This window comes from Xenopus laevis, chromosome 1L (assembly GCF_017654675.1).
Source record: "Xenopus laevis strain J_2021 chromosome 1L, Xenopus_laevis_v10.1, whole genome shotgun sequence".
Taxonomy (NCBI): domain Eukaryota; kingdom Metazoa; phylum Chordata; class Amphibia; order Anura; family Pipidae; genus Xenopus; species Xenopus laevis.
Window position 1 is genome coordinate 139,994,439 of NC_054371.1, and position 13,219 is coordinate 140,007,657.

Sequence of the window (13,219 nt, forward strand, 5' to 3'; positions counted from 1 at the left end):
CCAATTTTTTTTTCTCATGTGGGGTCCTAGCCACCAATATTTTTTAATGGGGGGGGCCTGGCCACAAATGTTTTTTTATGGGGGGCCCTGACCACCAATATCTCGTATGGGGCCCTGCGATTTCTGATGGCGGTCCTGTATACAGGTATGGGATCCATTATCCAGAAACCCATTATTCAGAAAGCTCTAAATTACGGAAAGGCCTTCTCTTATAGGGGCAAATTTACTTACCTTCGAAGTTGCGCCAGCGTTGGCTTCGCCACACTTTGCCAGTTGCGCTCAGGGAGGCGAAAGGTAGCGAAGTTGTGCTATCATTAATTCGTCAAGCAAAGCGAATTTTCGCTAGCGATGCCTAATTTGCATACGGCGCCAAGTTAAAATGGACGTATATGTAGCAGAAAATACATTACACTACACAAGCCTGGGAAAGCTTCATAGAATAAAATATAGTTGTTATTTTGCCCTATACATGTGCCCACTGTATAGTTTAGGTGCCATATGTTAGGAAATATAGGGGGGAAGGAGGTCACCCCCAAAAAAATATACAATCTTTTTCAGCCTATCACCCTTAAAAAAGTAAAAGACGCCAACGTTTTTTGGGACTTAGAAAAAATTTCAACTTTTTTTAAAGCAAGCCCTATCTACTCTATTGCACCTCGCCTGGTCTGAGGTGGCGAAGGCAAGTCTGACGCAAGAGGTAACGTTAAGTAAATTGCACAAGTTAGTGAATTAGCATAGTTATGTCCCTTCGCCTTAGCGCAAATTCGCCTGGCGTAAGGGTGCAAAGTATCGTAGGTCCACTTTGATATCGAATTTACGTTAGCGTTAGCCACTTCACCCTTTAGTAAATTTGCCCCTGTAGACTCCATTTTATACAAATAATCCAAATATTTAAAACCATTTACCTTTTCTCTGTAATAATAAAACAGTACCTTGTACATGGTCCAAACTAAGATATAATTAATCCTTATTGGAATTATAACCAGCCTGTTGGGTTTATTTAATGTTTAGATGGTTTTTTAAGTTGATTTAAGGTATGACGATCCAAATTATGGAAAAATCCGTTATCCGGAAAACCCCAGGTCCCAGGCATTCTGGATGACAGGTCCCATATCCGTATAACTATTTATGGGGGCAACGCACCATCAGTTAATTTAAAAATTAATCTACATTTAAATAAGCAGAACATAATGATGCTAACTTTGATGGAAGAAAACTATTTTTAACAAAGACTGAGTAATATTATTGAACAAGGTATACAATCAACGCAGATATTAAGATGAGACTATTTTAATTTATATTTACATTTTAATGATCTTTATGGCCATGGCTTGTTCTTAAACTCAGAACACACGAGTTAAGTACTAAATGAGCATGTGGGTTTAGCATTAACTGTGTGCTTGATAAACCTGTTGCTTTATTATAATTTTTAGTTTTGCTGTGCCCTGTGGTATTGCTAGTGGTTATGCTATTTCTTCCAGTACAAAGTTATAATTAGATTAAAATACCCCTGTGAATAGAGCTGATTAAAATCTAATTGGAAGCTCTTATGTGTTAATTGCCATATTTATGCAGCTCATTAGGAGCAATTTGTAGCTTTTCGTCTTCTAACCTTGACCTCAAAATACTGCAATGAAAAGTGTTTGAAATGTTAATGGCGACTGTGAAATCTTAACAATCTTTTAAATGTATTTTTTCAACAACAATTTGCAGCAGGTACCCTGGATATTAAGCAAAAGCTACCCAGTACTGAGAGTGTATATATTTGCCCCTCAATGATTTTCTGATGGGAGGCAGGGGGAGGAGTTCACAGGACAGGACATATCTTTCTGAGTGCCTTGTGGGCAAAATATATAAATATATTATATCTGCTGTTTCAGTATTCACTCTGCAGTGAGCCCTTGATAGAATTGTCCAACCCTGGTGCAAGCGGCTCCATATTTTTTGTAACAAGCGATGACGAATTTATCATCAAAACTGTTCAGCACAAAGAAGCAGAGTTTCTCCAGAAGCTTCTCCCAGGGTACTATATGGTAAGTCTCTAACTTTTATCTCTGGTTTTGGTCACTGTTATGTGGTTTTCTAACCCACATTTGTGGTTATATGGTTTATCACATGTATTGCATTCATAAGATATACACTGTACTGTAGTAGAAGTGTACTTCTGTCACTGTGGAACATTTTCCATGCAATGGCCCACATAGTCAACATACAAACAATAGGTGCTCCAAAACAACACCTAATATAGAGTACTCTACATATACAGTGGTTACTCCATGACTTGAGTGCTTTCTATCACTTTGATACTTTGAAGCTGCTTTATTTTATGATAGTGTTTTCATCTGATCATCCACATTTGAATATGCTTGATTAATTATTTGAAGGATTTGGTGCAGGAAACACTTTCATAATTGTTCAAGTTACATAATACTTGAGGATTATGGGTTTGGAATATATTTAAAAAAATAAAGGTATTATATAAGCTTGTAGAGCCCTGGAGCTTGCTCAAAACCATACACATCACTTGGGCTTTCAGTGGGACAGCCCTGAGGTTGTTTTTATGGAATATTTGTAGCAAGTCTATTATTTCAATCAGAAAACAGCCACTATGTTGTCTAAATTTATAAATTCAGTATTTTATGACACATCTTAAAGAGATTAACTTCACATTCCTTGTAACACATTCCTGAAACATTTATATTACATTTTATGCACTAACCCTGCATTGTTTTGGTTTATTTAGAATTTAAATCAAAATCCCAGGACACTTTTACCGAAATTTTATGGACTTTACTGTGTTCAATCTGGTGGAATAAACATAAGAATTGTGGTCATGAACAATGTTTTGCCTCGATCTGTGAAGATGAATTACAAGTATGACCTAAAAGGTTCAACATACAAGCGCAGGGCCTCAAGAAAAGAAAGGGAAAAATCTTCCCCGACCTATAAGGACCTGGATTTCTTGCAAGATACACCTGAGGGATTATATTTTGATCCTGAAACATACAGTGCTTTGATGAAAACACTACAGAGGGATTGTCGGGTAAGTAAAATTATTCAGTAATGATATTGAACTTATTGATGCTGAAATACTGTCTGTTTAAATGTAAGGTTTGTTGCATTATTTTAGATAGCTCTGTTACTTCAAAATGCTTACGAATGTATTTCATTGTAACATGAAAATCTGTAAGAAATACATAAGTATTATGGCTGAGTATGTACCGGTGTGGGATCTGTTATCCAGAGACCCGTTATCCAGAAAGTTCCAAATTACAGGAAGGCCATCTCCCACAAACTACATTTAAGCAATTATGATTTTAGAATGATTTCCCTTTTCTCTTTAATAATTAAACAGCACCTTGTACTTGAACCTAACTAAGCTATATTTAATAGGTATTGTAGGCAAAACAATCCTGTTGAGTTTATTTAATATCTAAATTATTTTTTAGTAGACTTAAGGTAAGGTGATCCAAAGTACAGAATGATCCCAAGCATTCTGGATAACAGGTACCATACAGTACATAAACCAAATTTGTTTGTATGGATTCAAAAAACAAATTGCCTCTTTGAATAAGGCATTTAGCTTCTGTAAAGAAATCTATCTGATAAGAGCCAGCAATTAGTATGCCAAAATAGAATTCTGCTACAATGCCTTTTATTAGCTTAAAGGAAAAGGAAAGGTTAAAACTAAGTAAGCTTTATTAGAAAGGTCCACCTAAATATACCAATAAACTCTCAAAGTAGTGCTGCTCTGAGTCCTTAGTCAAAAGAAACACAGCATTTCTTTCCTTCTATTGTGTACATATGGGCTTCTGTATCAGACTTCCTGCCTTCATCTTAAACCTCTTTGCCCCGGGCATGAGCATGCTCAGTTTGCTCACCCCACCCCTTCTCTGCTGTAATGTGAGCCCAGAGCTATAAGTGAGCAGGGAGAGACTCTGGCAGAAAGCGATGTCACACCAAGCTAATACTGCAGCTGCTATCCTAAACAAACAGAGAGCTTCTAGAACTTTTTACTCAGGTATTGTAAAACATTCTACAGAATAAATATAGCATTCTAATTTGCACTATTGCAACTAATTTAAACTATTGGCAATAAAATGCCTCCATAGCTTTCCTTCTCCTTTAAAGATCAGTAGATGGCAACAAAAATTATTGAAAAAAGTAAGAAAGGTATTTATAGTCTACCTACGCCTACATTACTTTTGGTGGTGATGCCTCTTTGGTGCCTAATTTGGTAAATGAGGCTAATAACAATAAAATCAGTGAATGGGACAGAGGCCAGGTATGTATTTTAAACAATATTTATCATATTAGTATCAGTAGCATAACTGGAGTTAGAAATCGGGCGGCCAGAGGCAATGTAGGCAGGTTGGGACCCAGAACTTGAGGACACTTTTTGTTCTTTGTCCCATTCTGAGTTCTTATCTAACTAGACACCATCCCTGTGTGTGCCATACTCTGCCTGCCCTATGCTCCCTGTGTGTGCCCTACTCTGCCAGCTCTATGCTCCTTGGGAGTGCCATACTTTGCCTGTGTGTGCCCTACTCTGACTTCCCTATGCTCTCTGTGTGTGCCATACTCAGCCTGGGCTTTGTTGGCATTTGAATATTGTTGTTAAGGTCCCCTAAGGTGTTTAATCATGTGCTGGGGGTGCTGAGTTATTCACAGGGGAGGAGGAGGCATATGGATTTAAGGGTATGTCTTAATATGACTTAACTTTTTTCACATATGAGCAATATCTCTGCAGTGAGCAGCAGCCATTTGGCTTTTTGGTGTTCTCCCACCATTTTTTTTTTTTTTAAAGATTTTATTTCTGCTTTTAACATACAAGTGGATAGAACCAACAACGAAGAACCATCACATTCTACATTAGGCAAGACTGTAAGAATTGTTCATATAATGACAATAATTATATGCAATAGAGCTATAACTCTGTAGCTCAGTGGGCGCTTTGTATATCCGCTATGAATTGTGGGGTCAATTAATTTCGCTACTCAGGGCTTTGACACTCCCTAACAGGGGTAAACCATTTGTTCCTCTGGATTCGCCTCCAACCACCGGGTCCAAACTTTCTCGAATTTCTTCCAACATTAATGTGGACATGGTCTTGTGGTAATTGGGTGTGGTTTAAAGTGGGTGTGGTTTAAAACAGGTAGTGGTCAACACTGGCTTCCATTATCGACTCCACCATGTCGGCCAGAAAAATTGCGCAGAAGTCGAACAGCACTAGTCTAGTATATTCTGACTGCTGGAACCACAAACCAATGCATCCTTATTATTATTAATTATAATTAATTTTTGGGTGATATCACTTTGGGAAAATTGTCTATAGAACCGTGTCTGTCATAGAATTGACCAGTCTGGTAAGTTTTCTGCACTGAACAAAAACAGCAAGGAATCTCAGGCACACCTATAAGCCTTGTGTATACAGCACTGGAGTAGGAACAAAGGTGACTTATACCCCCATCTCTGTGTTGTTGACACCAGCAAGTAATGCACATGCTCTAACACTGCTACAGGTGGGATAATAAGTGTCAGTGGCCAGTTCTAAGCAACTTTTCAATTTTTTATGGTTTTTGAATTATTTGCCTTCTTCGTCTGACTCTTTTCAGCTTTCAAATGGGCATGTAAAAAAGCTGTGAAGCTACAAATGTATCGTTATTGCTACATTTTTTATTACTCATCTTTCGATTCAGGCCCTCTTCTATTCATAATCCAGTCTTTTATTCAAATCAGTGCATGGTTGCTAAGGTAATTTGGACCCTTGCGACCAAGTTGCTGATTTGCAAACTGGAGAGCTTCTGAATGAAAAGCTAAATAACGCAAAACCCATAACTAATAAAAAATTAGTCAGTTGCAATTTTTCTTGGAATATCAGTCTTTACGTCATACTAAAAGTTAACTCAAAGGTTAACAACCCCTTTAACGGTTTCCCTGAATTTACACTGTTTTGATGTGGTCCCCTGGGGAATGTAAAATCATTGTTCTTCTGTAAATTCATTTGATTGATGGGTTGTACTGAGTGCAGTACTTTGTGCATATATATATATATATACATAAATAGAATATCATGTAAAGCAAGGCACTCACAGGACTTTAAAAATATGGTGAAAAAGAGATAAAGTTTATTTATTATTCCAACATTTCGGTCTTCCTTGAGACCTTTGTCAAAGTAACAGCAGAGTGAAAAATTCAAACCTTATACCCCTCCCCTTGCAAATGACGCCAAAATAATGTGTGTAATTAGTTGTTAAGAAACCTTGTGTGGATCAGTGATCAGTTTACTCTGTAGAAATTATATTGTAAAAATAATGATATTTGTTATAAAATAATGTAACTTACAGTGGGATAGTCACAAATTAAAAACACAGCACAGCCATTCCTACAGAGTTTAGCTATGTGAACATCTTAGCAACTAATTACACACATTTTGGCGCCATTTTCCAGGGGAGTGGTATAAGGTTTGAATTTTTTACTCTGTTGTTACCTTGACAAGGAAGACCAAAATGTTGCAATAATAAATAAGCGTTATCTCTTTTTCACCATATTTTAAACTCCTGTTAGTGCGTTGCTTTACATAATAATCAATATGACTTTTCTGAAGTGTGCACCCAGGCTTTTTCTCCAGTAAGTGAGTGCAGCTATGTGTGTGTATTTCAATATAGCTAGCCTGGATTTCAGTATAGTTAGCTATTAGACTTATGGCACTTTTGTTAGGTATTTTACCTAAACTCTTGAAACGTTGTAAACTATGAGTTCATGCTCGTTCTATTTTGGTTGGTAAATGTGAAAGGAATGCTGGAAAACCAGTGGTGTTCTGTATTTGGGACAAAGAGGAATAAACAACCTTATGGCTTTTTTTACAGTTTCAGTTGCCTGCAAAATGGCAAGTCTTTCTGTTAGAGAGGCGTGACACTGGAAATGTAAATACCAGCATTACGATAAATACAGTATGTCTGCTCTGTCGTCACTAATCACTAGAGTGCAAATACAACAGTTGCAGTAGAGATGCATAATAAACGAACATATATTTGTTGCATGTACACTGTTTGCATGATCTATTTGAATTGTGTTTGCCTTGGCAGTGACTTTTTCCATAGTCCCTGGCTGGACAATCTTTTAAAAGATTAAAAGCTATGCCTCAGCCAATTTAATGTAATATGGCAGCTTCCAAAGCAAAAACAAATCATAAGCCATATGCTTTTAAAGAAGTGATTCACATTTAAATGATCTTTCAATATGATATAGACAGTGATATTCTAAGACCTTCTGAGGTTTGTCATCATTTTTTATCTTTGAGCTCTTTGTTTGGCTGCGCTCTGGCAGCATCTGTTGAGTTGCTAAGGTCCAATTTACAACCACTTAGTCAACAAGAGTGCCATGCTTTTTCTACTGCTAATGTAAAAAAACGTCCATTGATTTTAAAAAATGAATGACAAAAGTGGCATGACTAATTCAAATGTGTAATTGGAAACCATGAAAATGGATCATTGGGAAAAAAATGGGTCAGGTTGCAAGTCCAGGTTGGGTGGAGGTCTGCCTAAATAGACTCTCATAGGTCTCTACACCATAGTTCAGTGTTGGATATTGTCAGAATAAAAGGCAGCCCCTCTTTTGGCTCAATTACAGCTTATCGCAGGAAGGGGCCTTTCTAGGAAGCCATGAGTAACATCTCTGGTTCTTGCATGATAACACATTACTGGTCTGCCCTTGTCTCTCGAAATGCTATGTTTTGCTATCTCACAGTAGCTTACTCTTTAGTAGAACGGTCTACTCCAAATAGATAAAATATGAATATGTCTGGTAAACCCATACTCAACACAATTTGTCTCCCAGTCTAGATCCACCACAGTTAAATGTTTGCTTTACATTAACACATGATTCATCTAATTAGTATGATTATAAGAAACCCACCAGACATTGATGCTTTTCGAAAACCAAGTTCACCAGAGCCTTACCATTTCCAGTGTTTCCTTGGATGAAATATATTTTACATCTTAGGGCCAGTCCACACGAGCAGATTCGGGGAGATTTAGTCGCCTGGAGACTAATCGCCTCTTCTTCTGGGCGACAATCTCCACGAACTGCCTTTGCGTGTCTTCCCGTCCGCTATAATGAAAAGTCACCTGTGCTAAAGCACACGCGGTGCTTTGTTTTCCGAAGTTGCCTCACAAGGAAACTTTGGCGACTTCGGAAAACGAAGCGCCGGAGATTGTCGCCCAAAAGAAGAGGCGATTAGTCGCCAGGTGACTAAATCTCCCTGAATCTGCTTGTGTGGACTGATATTTAACTCTCTAAGCAAAAACAGTATTTTAGTTGTCTGTGTGACCAGACCAATAAACAGGTCGGTATCCAAAAAAGAGAATAGGTCACTGAGGCATACTGCTGGCATGCCAAATATTATTGTTAAAAAAATGAAAAATGTTTCCCATTGTTTTGGAAAAAAAAGAAAGCCAAAAACCCTGGCATGAAGACACTAGCTGAGGCTGTCTCGTGTGAACATGACCAGCTAGTGATCTCATGTCCAGCTGCATACAATAAGAAAATAACATTCTAGCTCACAATGCAGCTCATTCACGGCTCTGCTGAAATGCAAATACACTCTTACTGTTTCCACAGTACTCAAACATAAAGCACGCACTGACATTGGAAACAGAAAGTCATATGTGTCTGTTGTTGCCTCAAAAGTATAAAAGGGTCTTAATGCTGGGACATGCCTGAACAAAGCCTCTCTCTCTACTAAGCGTATATATTGCTTGCATTAGGCATCCTCCCTCAGTGGGAGTGGTGTGTTTTTAAGGCTCTGTAACACATGAATACAATTTGCCATTGTATAAACCAGCAAGTCATGCACAGAAATATTTCCAGAATTTGCCACAGATATATATTTCTGTTGTGTAGAGTATGCTGAGATTGTTGTGAACTGTTTACCTCTTGAACTGGTATAAATTGAGTCTTATGCTAAAGAATGATTACAAAGAATGAGTCACTGCACCAAATTTAGAAATCTTCTAGCGTAGACATCTTTTTCCATTCCAAAAACTAGAGTAAGTTAACCAAGAGCAAAATGGCTTGGCTTATTTCACTATTCATCTATCTGACTGTAGCCTTCCCTTCATAATCAAACAGATGAGTACAGGACTGTACCAGCACAAGTTGTGGCTCAATGATGTCTTACTGAATTTATGTATGAATTTCATGAATAGCATTAACAGAGTGTTTTTCACTAGCTACAAATTAGTTGGGTCTGTAAGCACAGGGCACCCTAGTGGTACCAACTCCTCAAGTCAGGTGATTATTTCCTGCGATTTGTTGCATCTATGCACCTTGTAATCTGCACTTGCGTGCAGTTCACTGCCATTTGTCAGTATAGGGCATTCGCCCTAAAAGCAGGTTGTAAGGAGACACTGCGGAATATATTAGTGTTTTATAAATACATGTTAATAATATAGTGAATAAAGTACTACCTCTTATAAGATATAACGATATTAAAAGTTATCAAGGAGTTCCATGACCATATAAAAACACGAGGATGAATAAAAAAGTTACCAAGGAGTTCCATGACCATATAAAAACACAGGTCATGAATCAACAAGGTGACTTCTAATATCCTCATATTTTGCAACAGAGGGTACTTTATTTATTATAATACACAAGTTTCAGTGGGGCTCATTTATCAACACTGGGCAAATTTGTCCATGGGCAGTAACCCATGGCAACCAATCAGATTGCTGCATTAATTGTTCTACTTGCAGCTGGTTTCAAAAAGCTAATCACCGATTGGTTGCTATAGGACACTGCCCATGTGTTGATAAATGAGCCCCAGTGAGTCATGTGACAGAAATTACATCACTAAGCTCCGATTATAACCGATGACATCACTATGCACTTTTATAGGGATATAATTTACAGGATATTCATATTGTGTATAATAATTATAATGTATGGGCATAAGTAGCCATGTTAATAGTGTTTAAGTGCACATGAAATAGCCGCCAATTTTGCACTTTGTATTTGCATTCATGACCACCAGAGTTATTATTATATTTTGTTTTAAGGGGAAAAAAGTATTATGTTAGGTGTAAATCCAGCTAAGCATGGTACATGGTTTATGTACATAATTAAAGTAGGTACACAACTTGCTAAAGACCAGTCATTTGCTGACATGTCAATGAAAAACAATTCATTCATAATCAGTGGATATCAAGAAGCAATGCATTTTTGTTTTCCTATTACAGTATATTTACCAGCTCAAATTAGTTTAATACATTTCACACAAATAACTTCATAAAAGCTTTTCAAATGTTTTAATCAAACTGCTAAAACCTTTGTTGTAACATGAATATATTTTCTAGTAAACCCAATTTAACCTGACAGTAAGAACCATGTGATGGTAATTCGTAGGCTTATTAGCTCCTGGATTTGCAATTCCAGTGCATGGTGCTTTAAAAGAAAACCTGCCTTCCATGTGTAATGACAGTGTCGCCACAATTCTTATTTCCATAATTAAATTAGCTCTGCGTTCTCATTATCTGCCTGCTAATAAACAAACTTTCTCTTATGCATTAAGATAGGGAGGTAGTGCTTTTCAACTTACTGCTTTATTCTGTACAGCAGGGATCCCCAACCTTTTTTACCTGTGATCCACATTCACATGTAAAAAGAGTTGGGGAGCAAGACAAGCATACAAAAGTCCCTTGGGGTGTCAAATAAGGACTGTGATTGATATTTAGTAGCCCCTATGTGGACTGGCAGCCTACAGGAGACTCTACTTGGCACTATACTTAGTTTTTATGCAACTAAAACCTGCTTCCAAGCCAGAATTCAAAAATAAGTACCTGCTTTGAGGACACTGAGAGCAACATCCAAGAGGTTGGAGAGCAGCACGTTGCTCACAAGCTACTGGTTGGAGATCACTGCTGTAGAGTCTTATAAATGCTCATGAAGAAGGGGGTTTGGAATAGGACGTGAGCACCATGATAACTATGCGTGAAACTATACAGCACAATATTTTCAGTATGACACCTTGGTGAAGGAGGTTCTGCAAGTCAGTTTGCAGCCAGTCATATACCTGATGCCAAAATAAGCACAAAGTTCAGCTAAGCAAACTTGGGGTTTGAGAAAGGCACAACTTTCAGTGAGACATGCAAGAATATTAGGTCACCTATGTTTTCATCGTGTCTGTGTACTGCACTAACTATAATAATTACTATAATGGGAAGCAACCTCTAACACAGAGTCTGGATCCAAATATGGGTCTACAAGCTGTTTAGGATGGGCCTCCATGTTTCCCTATAACCGGGTGCACATCCTACAATAGAGAATAATAATTTAAAAAAAGGTATTTTATTAGATATAACACAACTGTAGGCTGATGAAGCTGATTACCTGATTTAATTTGGCTCATCTGAGGAAAAGGTTATGAAACCCTGCACTAAAACGTCTTTCTAGTATGCTGTGGTTGTGATGTTTCTTGGAAAAACTCAGCCAAACAAGCCTAGGCTCTAAGACAGTTATGTCTGCTATAAAACTCATGCATTTCTGCATTTAAAATAATATACATAGCATGTACCCAACTGCTATGTAAGGATAATTTTAGTACTGGGTACAGGACTCATAGAAAACTTTAATGCACCTGGACCAAAGTTCAGGTGTGACTGGGCAGCATGCCGTCCCTAAATATGTGTTGTCCTAGGCCTGACTGGGCCCCACAGCAAATCAATTTTAGGGCTTCCAAAATCCTGTTTTACCAATATATATTAGAATTGCTCATTAATTAAGTAATCATGGGCCCCCCTGTAACTCCTGGGCTCCCCTGCAGCCATAGGGTCTGCTTCCTCTGTAGTTAAACCCCCTGCTACATTGCTTCAAGCTCAGATAGTCTAACCTGTTTTGACTCTAGTATATGTCAAGTGCAGGAGATTATTCCCCAGGAGAAATAACCAACGTATAAGTAAAAAAAAATAGGTTTTTTTATCAATTGTTGAATTTCTCTTTTGTTACATTTATTCAGCACCCAGGAACAGATCATTGTTCTCGACAACACAGTCATACAGTGTCATTGCTATCTTTTCATCTACTAAACATTACTTGCCCATGAGTCCTAAAAACTAGCTGTAGCTCCATCCTGTACGGTATGAAAATCAAATGGAAATACAGCTATGCTCTGAATATTTGAATAATGCTGCTTAGTTTGAATAACAAATACTGGTTCAAGGTACCAGTAGGAAGGCACTGATATATATATATATATATATATATATATATATATATATATATATATATATACTGTATATATAGAGTGAGTGTGATATATAAATCTATGCTTCAGTTTAGACACACAAAAAAGTTAAATGTGCCTGAGTATAGTCTTTTGTTTACTGGGTTGCTTTCATCTGTGCATGCCAAAATCAAGAACTAAAAGTACATCTGAATGACGTGAGTTTTGGAATATGGCTTTAATAGTTCTGCTCTTTAAGATGATAGTTTGGAGTAATCTGATGTTCCGAAGCTCCTATTTTAAGCATGTTCAGCATGTTCTCCTTAAAAGGACAGTAATGGCAAAATAGAAAATACTTAAAAATGCAATGGCAGGTTTATAAATCTCACCACGGATAAATAAATGCAGGTTCTACTTTGCCAGTTGCTAGCTAGTTAGGTCTGGAGAACCTGCCCTAATTTTCCTATGGGTTTCACATATCATGTTTTTGTTTAAAGCAAAGTACCATAACTTTTCAGAATGGGAATGGAACAAGCAAATTAACAGCCACTGTGTGCCCTTTTTAAAGCTGCTTTATTATTACTATAACTCGTTGTTTTTAGTGAGGGGTAGAAATGAAAAGATCATTTTGCTAACGCAACATTTTTAGTGGTAAACTAAGTCTTTCTTTAAGGAAATTGTGACAGATTTTTTTTATAAGTGATTAATAATGAAATAATTTCCATACAAGGAGAATAGAAGATCTAGAAAAACCCACAAAGAGAGCTCTGCCCTCAAGAAGAGATTACAGTGCATTTTTCGGATTTATATGCTTGTTGCAACTTAGTTCCACCGAAACACAATTTGTTTTAGCTAACCACACGTATGTTAAGGTTCCAAGAATCTTTATGAATTTCTTAAAAAGAAGAAAGCCTGCTGTTATCTTGTACAACAGGAGACATCTAACTTATTAACCACCAGCAAATGTGACCCATTAAATTGTTCCTTTTGCCTTCT

At 37.3% G+C, this 13,219-nt stretch overlaps 1 protein-coding gene across 2 annotated transcripts in view; it reads left to right on the top strand.

Annotated features, from left to right (window-relative positions):
* pip5k1b.L (phosphatidylinositol-4-phosphate 5-kinase, type I, beta L homeolog) overlaps positions 1–13,219 on the top strand; it is an 80,419-nt gene that overhangs the window by 43,149 nt on the left and 24,051 nt on the right. For both annotated transcript variants that reach the window (NM_001092342.1, XM_018245291.2), the window contains 2 exon segments: positions 1,881–2,033; positions 2,744–3,043. In NM_001092342.1, coding sequence (NP_001085811.1) covers positions 1,881–2,033; positions 2,744–3,043 — 453 coding nt within the window.